The following is a 20,575-nucleotide window of genomic DNA, read 5'->3' as shown; positions in this document are numbered from 1 at the left end:
CCTTACTTCTCAAGAGATAATTATTATAGCAATAATATTTTTATGTCCAGTGAGTTAAATGTTCAGTGAAGATTTGGTTCTCCTCATCCTAGGTGCCAGGACAGAACTCAAACATGCACACTTCCCAAGATGACACTCTGCACAATAAAATCTGGGCTTGTTGGGTTGGACCTCAGAGCTCAGATCTGTGCACACACTAAACCAACTCAATGAAGCAATTCCACTTTGTGTCTCGTGCAAAATTAGAAAATATTTTTGTCGTAAAGTATCATTTGTTAAAATACTTTTGACCAAGGGCTGGGGGTTTGCCTCAGTGGTTCTGCTGCCTGTCTCACAAGCATAAGGGCCTGAGTTCAGTCCCCGGTACCAAATTAATAATAATAATAATAATAACAACAATAATAATTAATAACAACAACAACAATAATAATAGTAATTGTGGCCAACACTAAAAGAAATTTGCACTTCTACTTGTAGGGCATAATATTATTGGTGTCCTGATTAACATTTTGGCATATGTCCTTTAAAATAATATGCAAGTCATTAATAACTCCTATGTTAAATTTAGGGATCACTCCAGGCACACTCACTTTTCTCATGCAGTGAAACATGTAATTCCACTGTGGAGTCTCTGCCAAGAGACAGACTTCTTTCCTTTCATTTCCATTGTCAATGTGAATTATAATTTATATAATCAATTCGCTTTTACTGGTTTTAACTGATTCCAGTTATTTGCTACTCTGAATAATTCTACAGCGAACACTTTTGAGTATCTATTAAGCCCATGTCTAATTATATTACTGAGATAATAGCCCAGAGGTAGAAGTCTTGGATTAAGTGTTTTTTACATTTTTTTAGATTTGACAGTTTGCCAAGTTACCCCAATGTCTTTCCAACACGGGTATTCTACCTTTTCTTATTTCTTGCTAAACTAAGTACAAAATGGTAAATTTTAATTTCTCAGCTTATTAGACAGAGGTTTCAATATTTTTCTTTGTTTTCAGACATGATATCATTCTAATAAATGTCTTCAAACCAAGTTTATTTGTGAATTGGCCTTTATTTTTTTCTACTTCTTCATGTTTATGTATTTTATATTCAAGCTTTAATTCATCAACAGTTTTTATGTCATATTTTTGTGAGATGTACATTTAGACTCTTTTTTTACAACATGGTGGACCAGTTGTCCTGACTGTGTTGCTAAATAACCCTGATTCTGTGATCTGTGCCAACTTTGTCTTTCATCCAAATGCTCTATCACTGCAGAACTTATTATTGTTACATTCTTCCTCCATTTCCTTTATCTGTTTTTCTCCAGTACTCAGGACTGAACCCACTCCCCTTGGTCATAAAGCAAGTGCTCTCCAACTGAGCAACATGTACCTGTCTTATTTCATCAATTTTTATAGCATAGTCTTGGGTGAAGTGAAAGGGAAAAAGAGGGATTTCCTATATGGCCCGAGGTTACAGATGTGCACCCGTGGGACAGCAGCAGAGTAGCAGAGCTGCACTGCAGCGGCTGAGTTCCTGCATCACACACCAGAGGCCCCGGGCTTCACCGCCAGTACCACACCAACAGATGGAATCCAACCCCAGAATCAAGAACCGGATGAGCTATGGTGCACCGAAAGCAGGAAACCCAGAAAGGAAGGCAAGCGAGCCGGTGCTCAACCTCTTCTTCCCTCGATATTTGCTTTTATATCAACAAATGTTGTTGGTTCCTCACGGACCACTGAAGACAGGGCTACACAGGTTGAAACTTATAGTAGAAACTCTCACCTTTAATGGGAGAGCAGAATCTGAGATGAGTGAGTTCAGAGATAGTTCTGAAAAGTTGCAATTCACATGGTTCTGCAGTTTTAATCAACAATTTGGAGGGTCATCATAGCTTATGACCACAGTGGCATGAGTGACTCTTCATAAAAGCGTATCTGCAACTATAACTCCTCAAGGGGACTGGCACAAAGGGAGCCACCGAAATAAACCTATAACTGGAGGAAAATAGGCTAAGAAGCTGATATTCACTGGCTGCTATGGAAAGTCTAGGGCATTTCTACCTTTATATTTTCAAGTCACCCTGACAAAATCAGACTGCCCACGAATATGGACAGATGAGAGTCCAGCAACAACAAAACCATCTGTTTCATCTATTGAGTAATTTCCTACAGGAGGCAAACACAGGCCACGCGGGAATAGAAAGGGTTGCTGGCCTCCTCTGCTCTAGAGTTACGCTAGATAAGCCTCAAAGAAAACTTCTGTAGGGTCCAACGCACACGAGGAAGGACATTGCTTCCTGGGATCAGAAAGAGAGAACCAAGTGCAAGCAAGGAAGACAAGAAGCCCCCTGTGGATCCACTGCCCTGCTTCGACCCGTGTGCCTGGATGTGAACAGCGGAGGCAGTGGGCCCTGGGCTCCCAGAGAGCCTTTAATTTAGCTCCCACAACTGCTTGCACAGTCACCCTTCCCAATGAAGCCGTCTTGGATGTGGACGCACCTCGGGAGGACAGTGGCTTAATTTTTATGATTGAAAAAGGAGCAAGAGAAAGAAAGAAAATCATTAAGAATAAGTTCATCAGAACGTTCTGTACCTATCTCTTTTCTGATTAGAGAGGTGGCTTGGACACTGGCTCATTAGGCAGAAGTAATGAGCCAGTACATCCGCCACCTCTAATTAGAGAAAAGATACAGCAGGTGCAATGGTACCTGTAAGTAGATAAAGACAAAAATTATTTTAGGATATCCTTTTCCTCCCATAGCTCTTAGATACTTAGAACATAAAGGAGAAAATTATAAAAAAAACTAAATAATATTTGAAAGAAATCATTTTCCAATCATACATTTTTTTAATCAGGAGTGAAATTTATTTTCACACAGTTTAAGAATAAATATCATCTTCAGGCCACTATGCCCTCTGACACATTAATTCAAACTTTAGGGAACTGAAGTACCGCGGAAACAGGCCATTTTAACCCTACAGTGAAAAGTGAGCTAATTTATGGCATCATCACGTACTTTGTGTAACATTTAGTATAATAAAACACTTTTCAAAGTTTTAATGGGGATTAAATAATGAAATAAGTCTTGTATGATTTAATGATTTAAAAATTCTACATGCAGAGTACTTTATACATTTCTTCAATACACTAATTATAGAATGTCCTTTCATAGAAGTTGTTTGATGGACAAATTAAGTCTTTTATAAACACTTTCACTTTTGGTCCCTACAATCACGATATAGAGAGATAATCCCTAAATCGCTGCATTTCAGTAAGAAAATAGATGTTCAAAGAGGTTAGTAATAGTTGGCACTTACTGCCTGTTTACTATATGACGAGCAATATGTCCCAGGCATAGTCACATGCCGCAATCCCAGGAGTCTCCTGTGTTATATATTGAATTGCTATTTCATAGATTAAACCCCAGAGACTTAAACGGAGTAAATTTTTTGTGTGTGTACTGGGGATCGAACTCAGGACCTTGCACTTGTGAGGCAGGCACAGTGACACTGAGCGACAACCCTGACCCCAGAGTAAATATTTTTTGATCAAAGGTGCACAACTAAATCAGATCCAACTGCAGGTTAGTTTCATACCAGAACTTGGAATTTCTTTTGTTTTTTTAAGACAAGGTCTTGCTGTATTCCACCATGCAGCTCAGGCTGGTCTTCATCCTCCAGGGAACCTTTTGCCTCAGCCTTGCAAGTGCTGGAATGACAGGTGTGCACCACCACACCTGCTCAGAGCTTAGAAATTTAACCACTGTTTACAGTGTATTTTTACATATCAAAGATATACCTCTTTTAACTAAAATTAACTTAGATAAATTAGCCTAGAGAAAAACTAAACTGAAAATTTCCATCATTTCAATTAACAATGATATCATATGTATGTTTCTATAGGACATCTCTAACCCCTGTGCATTTTATTCATGTATTGCAAACATTTTTAAAGATTTGAGTTCCTATTATATAAAAATGATAGAATTGTGCAACTATTGAGTGGATTTTACAAAGTCATTGATTGCACTTTTTCTCTAATAGAAACAAAATTAGAAAACAAAATTCAATTGCATGAGAAAAAATAACCAATAGGCCAAAATTCAGGAGACTGATACCATCAAATTCTGTTGAGGTACATATCACAAAAATGCTCATATTTGGTGGAAAGAAAATGCTTTACTCAATTTCCAATAGACTAACTCTCCACTAAATTAAGAAAAGAGAGAAGACTCAAATAAAATTAGGATAAAAGGGAGACATTATAACTCACAACACAAAAATTCCAAAGATCATTAGAGAATATTATGAACAGTTATATGCCAATAAATTTGATAATTTAGAAGATTGTTAGATGCATACCCCTTACCAAGACTGAATCATGGGGAAATAGAAAACCAGAACAAATCAATAGCAAGTTAACATCACTGAATCAGTAATAAAAACCCTCCCATCAAAGAAAACCCAAGGCCAGATGGCTTCACTGTGGAATTTCGGACATCTAAGGAGAAACAAACAGCAATTCTCAAGTTATTCAAAAAACTAGAAGAAGAAAGGATTCTTCCAAACACATTCTTGTGGTCATCTGTGCCCTGTTTGACAAAGGACACCACACACACACACACACACACATACACACACACACACACACACACACCAGGCTTAAAGGCATCCTTTATGGATATACACACAAGAATCTTTAAACCAACTGAATCCAATAACACATTCTTCTTAATAATCAAAGGGGATTCAGCCCTGGGATGAAGAATGGCTCACTCTGTGGAAACCAATAAATGAAATATACTTTATCAACAAAATGAGTGACAAAACCCTGTGGTCATGGTTTTGTGATAAAAATGCTCAGCACATTAGCTACACAAGGAATGTACCTCAACATCATAAAAGTCATTTATAATGAACCACTTTTATGCAACTGAATGGAGAAAAGCTGAACATATTCTCTCCAAGTTCTGGAACAGAAAAAGGATGTCCATCTTCAGCACTTTTATTCAACATAGTGCTCTAAGCTCTAGCCAGAGAAAGTAGGCAGGAGGAAAGTAAGAGCATCTGAACCGGAAAAGAAGTTGAATTGCCACTATTTGTAGATGACATAATCTTACATACCGTAATTCCCCCAAAACTTCACAGAAAGGTCTTAGAACCAATAAGTGATTTCTTCAGGGTTATTATTATTATACAAAATCAACATACAACAATCAGTAGTGCTGCTACATGCCAATAATGAATTATCTGAAATAGAAATCAAGAAAGCAATCTCATTTAAAATAGCTGTGAAAGAAAACCTAGGAGTAAATTTATCAAAGAGATAAAAGACTATACAATGAAAGTTATAAAATAGGGATGAAAGAAACTGAAGCGGATACAAAACAAATTGGGTGGATGATGTTCCTTGTTCATGAATTGGAAAAATCAATACTGTTACACTGTCCATACTTCCCAACATGATTTACTAATTTGATGCAACCCCTATCAAATACTAATTTATTTTCACAGAACTAGAAAAAAATCAATTGTAAAATTTATATTAAGCCACAAAAAAAAAATGCCAAGCCATACTGCAACAGAAAGAACACAGAAGGAAGCTTTATACTCCCTGATTCCAAAACATACTACAAAGTTATATAATAAAAACATCAATGTATTGGCATAAAAACAGAAACATAAACCAATGGAACCAAATAAAGAGCCTAGAAATAATCCTGTGACTAAACAGCCAATGAATTTCTGGTAAAGGTGCTATGAACATTAATTAGGGGAAGAAAATCTTCAATAAATAGCATGGGGAAAATCGAATATACCCATGCAGAAGATGGAATCAAGACTCTTTCCAATCACCAGTTTCAAAAGTCAACTCAGAATGGAATAAAGACTTACTAGAAAGATGGAAAGATCTGAAATGACCAGAAGGAAACATAAGGGAAATACTTCAGGATATCAGAAAGGATAAAGACTTTTTTGACAAGATCCCAAAAGCAGAGGAAACAAAAGCAAAAATAGGCAAATGGGACTACATTAAACTAACAACTTTCTGAACAGGAAAAGAAACAATCAACAGAGGGCAGAGACAACCTGCAGAATGGGAGACAATGTTCCAAACTATACATCTGACAAGGGGTTAATATACAGAATTTGTAAGGCACAGCAAAATCTCAATGGTAAAAGAAACAAACAAATGAAAAACAAACATCCTGATTAAAAACTGGGCAAGTGATCTAAATAGATATTTCTCAAAGGAAGATTCACCAATAATCAACATATGTATGAAACAAATGCTCAGATTACTAAACAACAGGGAAATTCAAATCAAAACCACAATGAGCCTTCAGCTCACCCCAGTAAAAATGGCTAAAGTAAAAAAGACTAAAGGTAACAAGTGGTTGAAGACATGTGCACTAAAAGAAACTCCTATACCTGTTGATAGGGATATAAATTAGTATAGTCATTATGGAAAAGAGCATAGGATGTCCTCAAAAAATTAAAGATACAACTACCATATAATCCAACAACCCCACTACACATCCAAAGGAAATAAAAGCACTATGTGGAATGCGCAACTGCATCCCCTTGTTCAATTGCAGCACTAATCACAACAGTCAAAAAATGGAAATAATTTAAGTGTTCACTGAGGAATGGAGTTGAAAATGTGATTCGTAACTACAGTGAAATATTGTTTGACCATAAAAATGAAATCATATCAATAGCAACACAAATGGAAGCAGAGATCATTATTGTAAGAGAAGTAAGTCACTCATGTGGGGAATCTAGGGAGAGTAAAATGGTGGGCAACGGAGGACCAGGAGAGTGGTGTGGGATGGGAGAAAGTTGATCAGTGGTGGCCAGGCTACAGTTGGATAAGAGCAAGATGCTTTTAGGTGCTATTGCAGAATAGGGTGATGATAGATACTGTATGTCTCAATAACTAGAGTGCACTCTCTTTCAACAACTAGAAGAAATGATTTTGAAAGCTTTCACCATAAAGAAACAGGAAATGCTTAAGGCGGTAAATATGTTTAAACTGCCATTACCTACCCTGTACCTACATCCAACATTACATGGTGCCCTATTAATATGGGCAACTTTTATGTTATTATGTATCAGTGGGATAATACACTTTTAAAAAATATTTCAGTAACAGTGAAAGAAAATTTATTAACTTTTACACAACTGTGACTCAATAATTACACCATGAGCTATTTGTGTTCACAGATGTTTATAACAACTTTATTCATCATTGCCAAAACCAGAGTCAAAGTTGTTCCTCAGGAAGAGAGTGGACACAAACTGAGGGACATCCATTAAATGGAACCTTCTTCAATAGTATGAAGAACCAAGTTATCCAGCCATGAAAAGGCTTGTAAGAAACAAGTGCATATTCCTCAGGGAAAGAAGCCAATCTGAAAAGGCTATGAGCTGTATGATTCAAACTGGATATTATTCCAGAAAAGGGAAAACCGTGGGGATGGTAAGAAGGTCAATGGTTACTAGAGTTAGGACGGAGGGAGGATGGACTGGGGGAACCCACGACTTTTAAGACAGTGAAACTCCCCTCACACCCTACGTGAAATTATAATGGTGCCCACAAGTGCATTCAAAGACAAAAATGAGCTCCAATGTAAACTACGATGCTGGTGGACCTGGTGTATCAGTGCAGGGTCACCATTCTCAGGTAGGGCGCTGATCACCGAGAGCGGGCTGTGAGGACAGAGTACACTGGAACTCTCTGCATTCTGCAGTTTTTCTATGAGTCTAAATCTGCTTTAAAAAATAAAATCTATTCAAAATTAAACAACAAATATAAAGGAATAAGTCTAACAAATATAAAACTTCCATATGGAGAAGTAAACATATTGCTAAAATCAAGGAATGTATTATGTTTATGGGTTGGAAGATTTGATAGTGTGTTATGTACATTCTCCTGAATTAACTGATCTAAATCTCTGAATTTTTTGTGGAAATTGAATAACTGTTTCCAAAATTCAAATAAACCCCAAGATTATCTTAAAAGCTAAAAAACAAAACAAAACAAAAAACTTTGAGAATGATACTGACAGACATCAAGACATTTACAAAGCCGCAGTAATTCACACTAAATGTTTGGTTATTTGTCTATACTAAATGTCTAGATAGATCATCAGAATGAACAGAATTCAGAAGCAAGTCCATCTTTATATACAAATATCTGATTTGGAGCAAAGTTACCACAGCCAAGAGGTAGAAGCGATTGGAGTAGAATGATTCTTTATGGTTTTGGTGGAGGTTTTTTCTTAACTTTCTATTTTATTTAAATATTCAGGAGAGAAACATCAACAGAACTGGATTTCTGTATCACATTATATCCAAATCTCTATCCTAGAGGGAAAACAGACCTAAATTTGAGAGAGAAAATAATAAAGCTTGCAGATGAAAAGAAAGGAGACTATTTTCATGACATCAATTTTCTAAACTAGGCTAAATAGGATGCAAAAAGTATTAAGTATAGCAGAAAAATTAGTAAGTTGGATTTCATTAAAATAAAGCAGTTCTGCTTATCAAAGTGTATCATTAAAAGAAAGAAACTATAAGCCAAAGGCTAGAAGACAAGATTTACCATTTATCTCCTGCCAAATAACTCACATTCAAAATAGTGAAGAAAGACCTCCTACAAATCAATAAGAAAAAGACAAACTACCCAATTAAAAACTGGCAAATCACCTTGAATAGGTACTTTCAGAAAAGTGCATTTCATGGCAAATAAGCACATGAAAAGGTTCTCAGTGTCATTAATCATGCGGAAATGTACTATGCAGCCATGAGAATGGCAAACAACAGCAACGTTTGGCAGTTCTAAGCACTGCTAAGGATGCTAAGGCAGCCAGAATTTTTAAATGCTGCCGGTCACAATATCTGCAACGGAAAACTACTCAGAAGATCTTTCTAAAGCAAAAGATGCATGTAACACCTATTGTATATGCATACAATATGGATCCAAGACAACACATGCAATAAGGGGAAATATCACAGGTGCAGTGCTGAGTAAAAGGAACTCATGGGGGCCCAGCCAAGGGTGGTTTTATTTGCGTGATAATTCAAGAAGAGGCACAATTTACCTAAAGTGATAAAGGTCTCCACTGATACTCTTCTGTGTAGGGGCCTGTCCTGAATAGGGAAAACTCTTTAAGATATGAATAATGTTCTATCACTTTTTCTAGATGAGTTACACAGGCGCATGCAACTGTTAAAACTTTATCAAGCTAAACCCTTACTACTTACACATGATCTTGCGTGCATGTTTTACCTGGATTAGACATTTCAAATATTTTCAAATCAACACAAAGTCAGCAGGTCATCTACAAGACTAGAGAAAACATGCAATCCTTAGCATTAATGAGATCTTATAAATAAATGAGTAATTACAGAGTATAAATATACGGACTCACCCCATGAATAAGAAATTCACGAAGGAAATGAAAATGATGGAGATAAATGGAAAGCTGTTCAAACTTAGATAGCTGGAATTTGGTATCCAGTGTTATTTTTCACTTAAAGGAGTGGCAAGTATGATGAAAAAGTGGATTTGTAAGGTTAGTATTTAGGGAAACAAGAACTTGCCTATATTTTTTAATAAGGTTATACATGTTCACAGCCTTGCTGGAGGTAGTCTTACGTTATCCATTAAAGTAATCTTTGTAGTATGTATCAAAACACAAAATAATCATATACTTCAACACAGCCATTCAACTTCTATAGGTTTCTTTGGGAAATTATAACAACGCTAATAATAGTATTTAGCATTATGATTTAGTAGCATTGCACTAAGCATTGCATTTATTCATTCAACAAATAAATAGCACCAGATTCTTGTAAACAGTGAGGTTTTATATGATGATGCCTCATTTTATGATCACGATGGCTCTGTAAAATATCATGATTATCTTATGCCGGAATAACTGTGGATTAGAGAAATTAAGAAGATTGTCCAGGGCATATAGGTGGAAAGCAAGGAGATGCTGCCTGAACCCAGGCAGAGAGAAACCAGAGTGTAGTGGGCTGATGAATTGCAAGCAGACAAACACATGTGTAGGGCTGTGTGGAGGCACCAGATAATAGGCAGACGTGTAGCTGTATGTAGGCGGATAAAATGTATGGCTACAGCATTTTCTATGAAACGCTACAACTGTTGGTAATTTTGAAAGATAAGAAATAACCTGAATGTTCACTGTAGGAGCTTGTTGTAAAAATGTGTCACAGGACCAGGAATTTAGCTCAGTGGTTCTGCCACCTACCTCGCAAGTGCAAGGATGCAAGTTCAATCCCCGGTACCAAAAAAAAAAAAAGTATCAGATATGTAATTGCATCTGAAGATGCCATTTTGGTAAGAATGTACAACTGAACGAGCAGGCATAATGACATCAACATTTGGGGGATGTATTTACTAATTCAAGGGCCCACGAAAAGCATATGTGTTATCATCAGCCTTTGGAAAAAAAATATTATATACATAACCATGTGTCTATCTGTATGTAATAAAGGTATGGAAGAGTACAAAAAAGTAAAGCCGTGTGTCTTAAGATGGAATGTGGACTGTATCTTGTATTTTAAAGTGTTTCACATTATTTGGATTTTCTTAGAATGGGTGGGTGTTATGCACTGTATGCTATATCCATTTAAAGGTAGATATTTAAAGACTATATTGCTAGATATTTTTAAATAATTTTCCTTTCAACTTTTTTAGCTTCTTTTCTCTTTGTAATGTATATTATCTCCTTAAGTTATACAGCCTTTTTTCAGTGTTGGAAAACAGGAACATCATAGATCCAGTTTATAACAGGTTAATATTATGTCAGTTTCTCACATTGCATAGTCTCATTTAACAATGTTATATGTCAAAATGGAAGCCATGAAAGGAGAGCAAAAAGAAAACATAGTTGATGACACAGCGTTCCCCAGTAGAGAAGTTTTAATGTTAACGGTGTGTTGAATTGTGATTCTTACAAGACAGGACCATCTAGAATCTGTCAGTGACATCGAATGTCGAAAGAGGGCCTTGGAAGGTATAATTGTTAAGAACCTGGAGATGAGCTCATGGTACACGAGCGTGGCCCTTGTGTGGGGAAGGAGACATAGAGGACACCTCCGCAAGAGACAAAGCTTCAGAATCTGCCCAGCGGCAAGGCAGACAAGGTCAAGCCTTGGCAGCAGCCACTAGAAGGAGAGAAAAGTGGTATGGGCTCTTTCCAGGACTCCTTGATCTCAGGCTTCTGGCTTCCACAGCTGCGACAGAATGCATTTCTACCACATTAACCTGCCATGCAGTTGATAATAATTGGCTACCATGGCCATAGGAAATAAAATAAAGTAATTTAAAATATTATTTTTTGATGCATTTTAGGAACAATATAATTGGATAAAATAAATAGCATTCTGAACTCAGTATCTTACCATTTAAACTCTGCCCTATTTGAATAGTACCAGAAGCGAAATCTGCAATGGATCCACTTAGAGTTCTTGTACCGAAAGCCATGTTACGCTCCTCCACACCATTGATAAAGAGGTTGACTTTTGTCTGATGCACCTGCAAGAAATTGTCACTGTTAAGTGCATAAGCATTTATTTTACACTAACCACGTACCAGCACTTTTCTCAAGTTACATTACTACTTTTCCACTCTTCGCTTGTGAAGGCTGCAAACAATTTATTTTAATAGCACAAGGATATCTGTGCTCTTAAGTCTAGACATAAATTTGCATAGTGTGGCTTCGTGGCATGATGACCCTGCGCACTCACAGGTGCGTATAATTGTCCTAGAGATGCAGCAGTTCTGACGGCCAGGCTTTCATATGTTGTAAACATATGTTGTTTCTTTAATGATCACTAAATTTGTTGCAACTATATTTGGTAATAAAGAAGTTAATACAAAAGAGAGAGAGAGAGAGAGAGAGAGAGAGATACTTAAACCCAGAAATAAACAATACTTCACATGTGGCTATAATTCAATTCAAGTTACTACAACAAATAGTTCTCATAAATATTTACTCTTTTAGGATTAGCATACAACTGGTAATTTTCAGATATATTTTCCCAATGCAAAATAACACAGAAATTTGCTGGTCTCAGTCTAAGTTAATCAATCAGGCAGCCTAATAATGTCCATTTACCTTCACGGTTTCTATAAATGGCGAGAAGATATGTTTTTTTCTTTGAAAACCAAATAATTTAGTTTTGTGGACCAAACGGTCCCAATTTCCAATGCCTCAAATCTAATATTGTAATGGAAAATAACAAAATAGGCAATGTGTAAGCAAATAAGCCTGTCTTCCAATAAAATTCATTTAGAAAAACAGGTGGCCATCTAGATATGACCCGCAGGTTGTAGTTCAATCCCTGGACTACACCATAAAAATGTACCAAAGTTCTGTTTGTTGGCATGATCCCTGAAGAAGCAATTCAAACTTTTATGCAAAGCATATCCAAGTTCCTATCTGTGCAAATCTTTGATAATTGCATGTAATCCTGGCCAAAGTGGTCAGTTGTTTTGACATCAAATTTAGTCTCTACAAAGTGTTTCTGTTCAAGTGCTTTTAACTTAAATGCAAAAGCAATCTTCAGCACTCTAGTGAGGAAAGCAGTTCAAAGGGCAAACAAAAGACTACAGAAAAGAAAAAGGCTGGGGAGGGAGAGAGGCGGATTGAATGTCGTGCTATCTTAAGGCCGGATGTTAACGCTTTAGTGAAAACTGTATAAACCATGGCGCTCAAAATCTTGTTCTGCTACAGAGTTAGAGCGACGGCGACGAATCAGTGTAAGTTCATCGATGTAACAAATGCATCTTTCCGGGGCAGGATTTTGATGAAGGAAAAGGCAGTGGGTATGAGAAGGTGGGGCCGGTGTGGGAAATGTCTGTACCTTCTTTCTATTCAACTGTTCTGTGAGACCACAAATAGTTTAAAAATAAATGACATTTTAAATGTTTTCTTTTAAAAACTATTTGCTAAAATTAGTGAAGGTAACATTTATTCTCAGACATCTCTACAAATTATTATCCTGAGATGTCCTTTTGAAAATTCCCAATCAAAAGCACAACTAAACAAAGAAAAAAATCTGGATGTTATCATAATTATCTGTTAAAAACTGGTTTCTCAAAAAGTTACCCAACATAATTTTCCTCCATTCTAACCAGCCTGCCTTCATTCGGACACATTCTTTCTTAAATTCACTGACTCCAGTGCTGTGTTTAATTTTAAAACAAAGCTTTAATAGACCTAAAATCACACACCAACTCTTCATGGCCGAGATCTATTCCTCTGTGCTGGGTATTAGGGCTGCATTTTTTGTTTTGCATCCCATTTTTTACAGCCTGTTACTGTCGTTTGGTGTTTGACTGTTATCATTATAAAAGATACAGGCTTTTCTACTTTGTTATTTGTAGCATTATCTCATGTTTTACAACATCTTTGGGCTACATGCAGGCACATGAAATATAACTAGTGAAAAGTTCTCGGTGGTATTAATGCATAAAAAAGAATGTGGTTTCATCTCTACTGTCTTTACCCAGCCAAAAGCTGATGAACAGCCAATTTTCCTTTATCACATTAGCACAGCCATGAGGGAAACACATTTGTTCTAGTCAGCTACACTAAAGATACTATTACCAATCTAACATATACATGTTTTATATCAGCAGTATTCTCAGAGCATGAGAGAGCCAACAATATATTAACACTAGCATGACAGTTTATTTAAGAAAAGAAAATTGTCTCTGTAGAGGGACAGAAGTTAGAAATGTATGGCTAAAGCTCAGTGTCACTGGTCTAATAAAGGTAATAATTCTTCGGCTTTCTTTATAGCAGGTAACATTCCTGTGACAGTTCTGTCAAACCATTCAAATAAAAATGTTGTCTTTTACAAGTTGAAGTGCACCTTTATTCTGAGTCAGATGGAAAGCGTGCTTTTGATTTTCTGGATTCACTGTATTATATCTGCAGTCAAGAGTTCGGGACCTTCTCTTCTTTTATCAACTCATCCTTATTTGCTTAGTAGAAGAATTCAGTGTCACTTGAAGTGAACTCCAGGGGACACGTTCACTTGGTTGGTGCTCGAAGAAATGATTAATGATGACCCCAAGCCACTCTCTCCCACTGTCCCCTCCCTCCCAGCCACCTTTCTATAAATAAGATGAAACCGTCTTTGGTTTCCACATCATGTTTTATGTTCCAGGAGTCTCCAGACTGTTTTACAATTCTGATCTGGGGCCTATCACACAGAAACTGTGAGGGCTACAGGGGCTCTCTGCAATCGCTCATGTGGATTATCCTCTGGCCGGTTATCGAGGGGAATCGGTGTGTGTATATATATATACATATATATGTATATATGTATATATATATACACACATACATACACAATGGAGTCTGATTTGTGAAGAGAAAGTCTTCTGCTGGAGCAAACTTTCCACTTTCTCATCCCCTAGGCCTCAGAGGTCCAGGGCAGCCTGTGCACGTTCAGTGGTGCACCTGAGGTGGGAGAACCGGCAAAACCAGCGGCAGTTGTAGAAAAGCCTGTCCATCCCCCTTATAGAGGACGCAAAAACACTTTGGAAATAAGACTCAGGCGAGCAAGTTGCTCTCTTCCTTTTGTTCGCTGGGAGTTTCTTCTTCTATTTTAATCACTTTCTTGGTGGAATCTGTGTCCCTGTGAGATGTTTTACTCAGCCCTTTGAATGCAAGAGTGTATTACACTTCTTTACAAAGGTGCAATTCGTTACCCTACCCTACAATTCTCCAGCACGATTAGTGGGGAGAATAATTCAAAAGACAAGGAAGTCCCCCAATAGCTAAGCAGTCACCAAAGAGAAAACAGCATCAGGCTGGCCTAGACTATAGTCATTGTCCACAATCACTGCTCCCTGGAGATCCAGATCTTTGTTTCTATTCTACTCCTTCCTGCTGCCCATTATCGGCAGGAAGAAACTACGGCTCTAGCTGGGAAGTGAACAGACAGAGAATGGGGGCTGGCTTCCTCGGTGGAGAAATGGTTTTCTCAACACACCAATCCTAATTCAAGTTCAGTTCAGTACAGCATCAGCCTAGTTCCCACAGTGGCTCTGAGTTAGATCAGGAGAAGTCATGATCTTTTTTCTCAGGGAGATCGTATGTGTGCTAACGGAATAATTTTAATATCCTAGATAGCATTTTAATCACTATAAACAATGATTATTTTTAAATTTAAGTACTGAATCTGAAAATAGCCAACAAAGCATTGCAGTTTTTTAAAGCAGTTTCACATAGACGCTGCCTTAATCTGTTAACACATGTGGTGCATAACTTATTTTTGGACCTTATCCCTAAGACTTGTTTATTCAGAACCTGTGTGCCAGCCTCCTAAAAACACCAGTTTGGTCACTATGATAGCTATTGTTTTAAAACAAAAAACATTTTAAACAATCTGATGCCTTTTTGATGCGTTCAACTCAAAGTGCTCTGGCAACATATCTTAAATGTGAATTTCCTCTCAAAAAATGATGATGGAAGATACAAATATAAAAACATCATTTTGGACGTGAAGGAATCCAAGCACAAAGAAAACCACTGCAGTCTGAATCAAAAGGGAAACTTTCATGGAGAAGAAATGTTGTAGACATTTTAAAATAGAAATGGCCCTGAAATAGAAATTTCTATTTCCATGTGAAAGAAGGATTTGCAGAAGAGTTTCTCCCATGCTATCTGTAATTTTTAACCACCAGACAATTTATCCTGAAGCCACATAAGGTTATTTTAAAATAGCTCATGTACGTTCTATGCCCTTCCACGAAGACGCATGGAACCCTGCCCCGAGCTGCTTACCCCGCTGAGCCTAAGGTCTACTCTTTTCATCCAGTTTCATTTCTAAACTCTGCCCTAACTGGTAAGGTCTCCCACCTGCGTGGTCATTACACAATATTAAATACTCTCTGCATGATTTATTCAAGCCATTTCCATTTAGGTATTTACCTGAATTCTTAGTATTTTTAAAGACACATACCTCAAATTCTGTATCTGCCAGTGACCCTTTGGCAACTACATCGGTGTTACAAAAATAGTTGACGCTTAGTGAAGAATTAGTGTGTTGGACATTGTTCTACATTTTTTCTGTGTATTCATTTTTTTATATTTGCAGTAAATGAAGGCAGTTTTGCTATTATCTCCACGTTAAAGACAAACTGAAGCACAGAGAATCAAAAACAAAAATTATTCAAGGTCAGAGAGAAGGTTGATTGGTTCCAGAGCCACTTGGAAATAGCCAGTTTTAATTAGCCAATTAAATCCAGTTAGCATGAGGGAGTAGGAATTTACCGTCCCATCCCCTGAACCCCGCTGGGTGAATTTCAGGCCCCGCGACAACACAGCTCACAACAAGAAGGGTAAAATCCCCTGCGTGCTCAGTCACTCGCCGTGTGCCCGGCCCTGTGCTGACATTTTATTACACCATCCCACTCACCTCTTCCTTCACCCTGTACACCACCATTCCGCCACAGCTGATGTTTCCGAGGCTTCACTGTTCTAATACCATGCCCCTGCAGGCCTCAGGAACTCTTTATCTTCCAAGGCCTTTTACTATTACGAACGATTGAACTGAAGGGTCTCTCCTTGTAATTTCCTAGGTTCCAGATCTAACTGTTGAGAGCACATTAAGCCAATCTAGTCCCTTTTCCCCGTGATATAAAGATCTTATTCCTTTGCTATGCTAAGTCTTTTTTGCAGGACACATGTGTTCAGTTTCTATGATGTTTCAGTGTGACACACGTTTTAATCTCTCCCTCCTTATGGCTCCAGAAATGCTCCAATTTCTAGAAATTCTCTGATCCTTCAAACTGGATTAAGATACAGGATTAATACCTAAATACAATTCAAAATTCCTGGCTGGAATTTTGGCCTCATGCGTTTAAGAACGGTAAACTAAGTCAAGTTAACTATCTACTAAAGTACTAAGTCTTATTTTTTTGTAGTTTCAACTATATCACTTCCAAGTAACATCTACTCCATCATGCACACATAGAGCTGGTTTTGTGGACCTACAGGCAGGAATTTATATTCATCTGTGTTATATTTCACCTTGTTAGATTCAGCCCATTACTCCAAGCTGTCAAGACCTTTTTGGATGCTATGTCTGTCATCAGTGTGTTTACCATGCCTCCGAGATGTATGTCATTAGCAAATTTGATGAGCACGTCTTACACGCTGGGCAGAAACTCAATAAATATGGATTGATTGAGTAATTGATACCCCAAAATAAAACCACCACCACTACTATTTTAGATGTCTAAGCAATAAAGAAAGGCACCATTTTCTAATGGATAAAACCTATCATACTAGGATTTTCTGCCTACTTTTCATTGTGGCATCACTTTATAAACACGGGTTTTTATAGCATTACAAATAAATCATCTTCTAAGACTCTCTACGAAGCTGTATTTATACAAGCAATACAAAACAGGCACCAGAGATAATATTCAAGGAAAGTTGCTTTGACAGGCATGTGGGATAACCAAAAATGATTTGGAATGTGCACGTGTGCTCGCCACAAATTTGATCCACTGAGTAACTGCTTCTGACATCGATGTGTAGATATCTTACTCAGTGTGTTTTGTTGGCTTTGTTTACATTTTGCATTTCCCATGAATGTACAGGTTTTTCCCCCCAACACTTGCTTCTCCCCTATGTCCACTTCCTTCCCTGGAGCCTCATCATGCGCATACTTCTGTGTGTGATGCTTTGGATTTGCTGTTCTCCCCTTGATTTCTGTTTAAGCTTTCCATACACTGCAACCTCCCAAAGATATGTCCCCAGTTTAGTCAGTCTCTGAAAAGCTGCAGGAGTACTTTTGTTCATCTTATCCAGAGTGGACGTTTAACTTTCACGGCACTTCTACCCAAATGGGAAATTATTCTCCTATCCTGCAAGAAAAGCTAATATTGTATACACACGGCAGGAGACCTGCTGAGGGTCTCACTCTGTTGATTCCCCCTAGAATGTGGGGAAAGGTCCAACCCATTTCCTCATACTACCTACCAACCTTCCTTTCACAACTCCACTTCTCAGAATGTTTTCATCCATAGATGATCGTAATATTCTACACCCTTAACTATCTCCATGCATCTGATGCTTTTTTCAGTCTTATCCATAGAGAACAGATGATTTCCAAAAGATGATTATGATTAACAGTAAAATATATCTGAGATTAATGCTTTTCACTCATCTATGCCCCAATGATCCAGAGGTTATTTGCTATAACTCCAATTTCCTCTAAGTGAAAGTTAACAACTGATTTTTTTCTTCCATGTTTTTTGAGGAAATTGTTCATCACACTTTTCACTAAAAACCAATAGCTGTTTGGAAACTGGTTCTGTTGTCTGTATATTTAATGAGCACATTATAACATGCTAAGTGTGGTGGTACAGAAGGGATACGTAAAACACAAACTTTTCTTCCAGTCATCTGCAATCTGTAATGGAAACCGGCATAGAAAAAAACATTTCCAAAGCAAGGTGGCAAATGCAATAAAATAATTATGAATAAAGAGGCTAAGGGCAAAGAAAAGAAACTGAAATGATCTCAGAGTGCTTCATTTTTGTTTCTTCCCCATATCTCTTTCCCACAAAAGGCATTCTCCTCCAGAGTTGTCTGTATTTGTTTTGTCCAGTTATCTCTATCTTTTCTGAAGTCCAACTAGTAGTCCCGTATTTTTCATCATTTAATATGGTATGTATTTCAAAACTACAGAAGAGTTGTAAGAACAGTACACATTTTCTAATCTACTTGCAAAAAAAAAATTGATCTGCTACCCGAGTCCTGTAGCATGTATTTGCTAAAGAAAAAAAAAAAAAAAAAAAAAGATACACAATGTAATGATCAAAATCAGAAAAGTGGGAGTGACACTCATGGCCAGTTTATGCTCAGTGGTCATTTTTGTATACTGTTTCTAAGTATATTTTATATAAAGCAAGCTTAACCCAGACCACGCGCGTTTAGTTGTCACATCTCTTAGATGTCCTGTGAGCACGATCCTAACTCCGCTAATGCCCACAGCCCTGCTATCCCACAGATTATCTCAACTTGGTTTGTCCTATGTTTCCTCAGGAATAAGTTCGGGTGATACAGCCCACGTCTTCCATTTCATCTTGCGATATATCACTGCTCTCTGTCCCTTTATTAATGATGTTAACTTTGATTGTTTGTATTAATGGGTATCTGCCAAGGTTTCCCAATATAAAGATTTCTAATTCAGAAACATTTTGTGAGTAGACTGTATAAATATCATCCCTATTAGCCATTTAATGTTTACTTTTATTTATTTTCACCTGCAGAGATCCACGAACCTCAATTTTATTCGGTGAGCTATCAGACGCTACTCTCAGTGCTGAAGTTTTTCCATATTTGGACAGAGGAGGCCCAGAAAGCTGAATTCTGTGTTCCACTGACATGTCCCCGTGGATTCTATGTCACTGTGTCTTATCTCTGTACACTGGAGCACACTCTTGCTCTCTGCCCTAGGATATCCCATGCTTGTTTTGGACTTCCCTACCTCAGCCTTAACACCAATCATTTCTCCAAAACAGTCGCGGATCCTTTCAGTGATGAAAGGCACAAAGCTGCGGGGCTAGGTCCACTCGTTTCACACAGATGTTACTCTTCCCGGCCTTCCTTCTCCTTTCCAGCTGACAGAAGCTCAGAATGTGAACACAGATACACGAGACTAGGGAGATCGAATCGATAGACGCTCTTCTAGTAATTTTACACACATGTATCTTTGTGTGTGTACATATATACATATGCATACATACAACACATATGCGATTATACTAATAAACTCAATTCTAGTCCAACACTCCAGATGTATCCTGGTCCTACTTGTCACTTCTTTCTTTGAAAGGGGGATGCCTGGTTTCCATTATCTTTGATAAATGTATTTATTGGATTCATTCTGCCTTAAGTAATCTCCAACTACTGTGCCTGCCCTGCTCTAAGACACCTCCTTGGACTTCCCATACCTCACACTCTGAATTTCCCCCTTACCCCTTCTCCTCGGTCTCTTGCTAGATCCTTTTCTTTTGCTGGACAAATAAATACCGAATTCCTCAGGGCTCTGTCCTTGCCTTGCTTCTGCTTCTCCACTTTCCCTTGCTGCTGTCTTTTCTTTAAAGAACCACCACCTAGGATGATTTTGTCTTTCTTTTTTCCTCATTGAGTTTATTGGTACATTTTAGGTATGCAGTACAGTTACATTCATCATTGGGATCTCGTACCTTTCCATGACAGGTCTTGGTTCTCATTTTTTCCCCTTGTCACTGCCCTCCCTTCACCCCCTTCTCCCTTCCCTATTTACAAATACTTTATTTCCATTTTTTAATTTTCTCAGATTTTTTCTTTCCCCCACCCTTCCCACTTCCCTTCCACCTGTAGCCCTTTTCTTCCTATTTCACATTGTCAATTATACCATTAGGATCTTATTTGCGATTATAGTTTTTCACACCAGAGAAACTACTCAGTATTTCCACACGCGTGACTGAGGCTGCTTACTTCTGAATGACTGTCTCTAGCACAGGC

The 20,575-nt window shown here is 37.7% G+C and overlaps 1 protein-coding gene across 1 annotated transcript in view; it reads right to left on the bottom strand.

Annotated features, from left to right (window-relative positions):
• The window catches only part of Ush2a (usherin), a 678,059-nt gene that overhangs the window by 613,642 nt on the left and 43,842 nt on the right, over window positions 1-20,575 (bottom strand). Inside the window, exon 3 of the mRNA XM_033762039.1 lies at window positions 11,436-11,568. Coding sequence (XP_033617930.1) covers window positions 11,436-11,568 — 133 coding nt within the window. The remainder of the gene's footprint in view (window positions 1-11,435; window positions 11,569-20,575) is intronic.

This window comes from Fukomys damarensis, unplaced genomic scaffold, assembly GCF_012274545.1.
Source record: "Fukomys damarensis isolate Sample0158 unplaced genomic scaffold, DMR_v1.0_HiC HiC_scaffold_11, whole genome shotgun sequence".
Classification (NCBI taxonomy): domain Eukaryota; kingdom Metazoa; phylum Chordata; class Mammalia; order Rodentia; family Bathyergidae; genus Fukomys; species Fukomys damarensis.
This window is presented reverse-complemented; position numbering and strand designations above follow the sequence as displayed.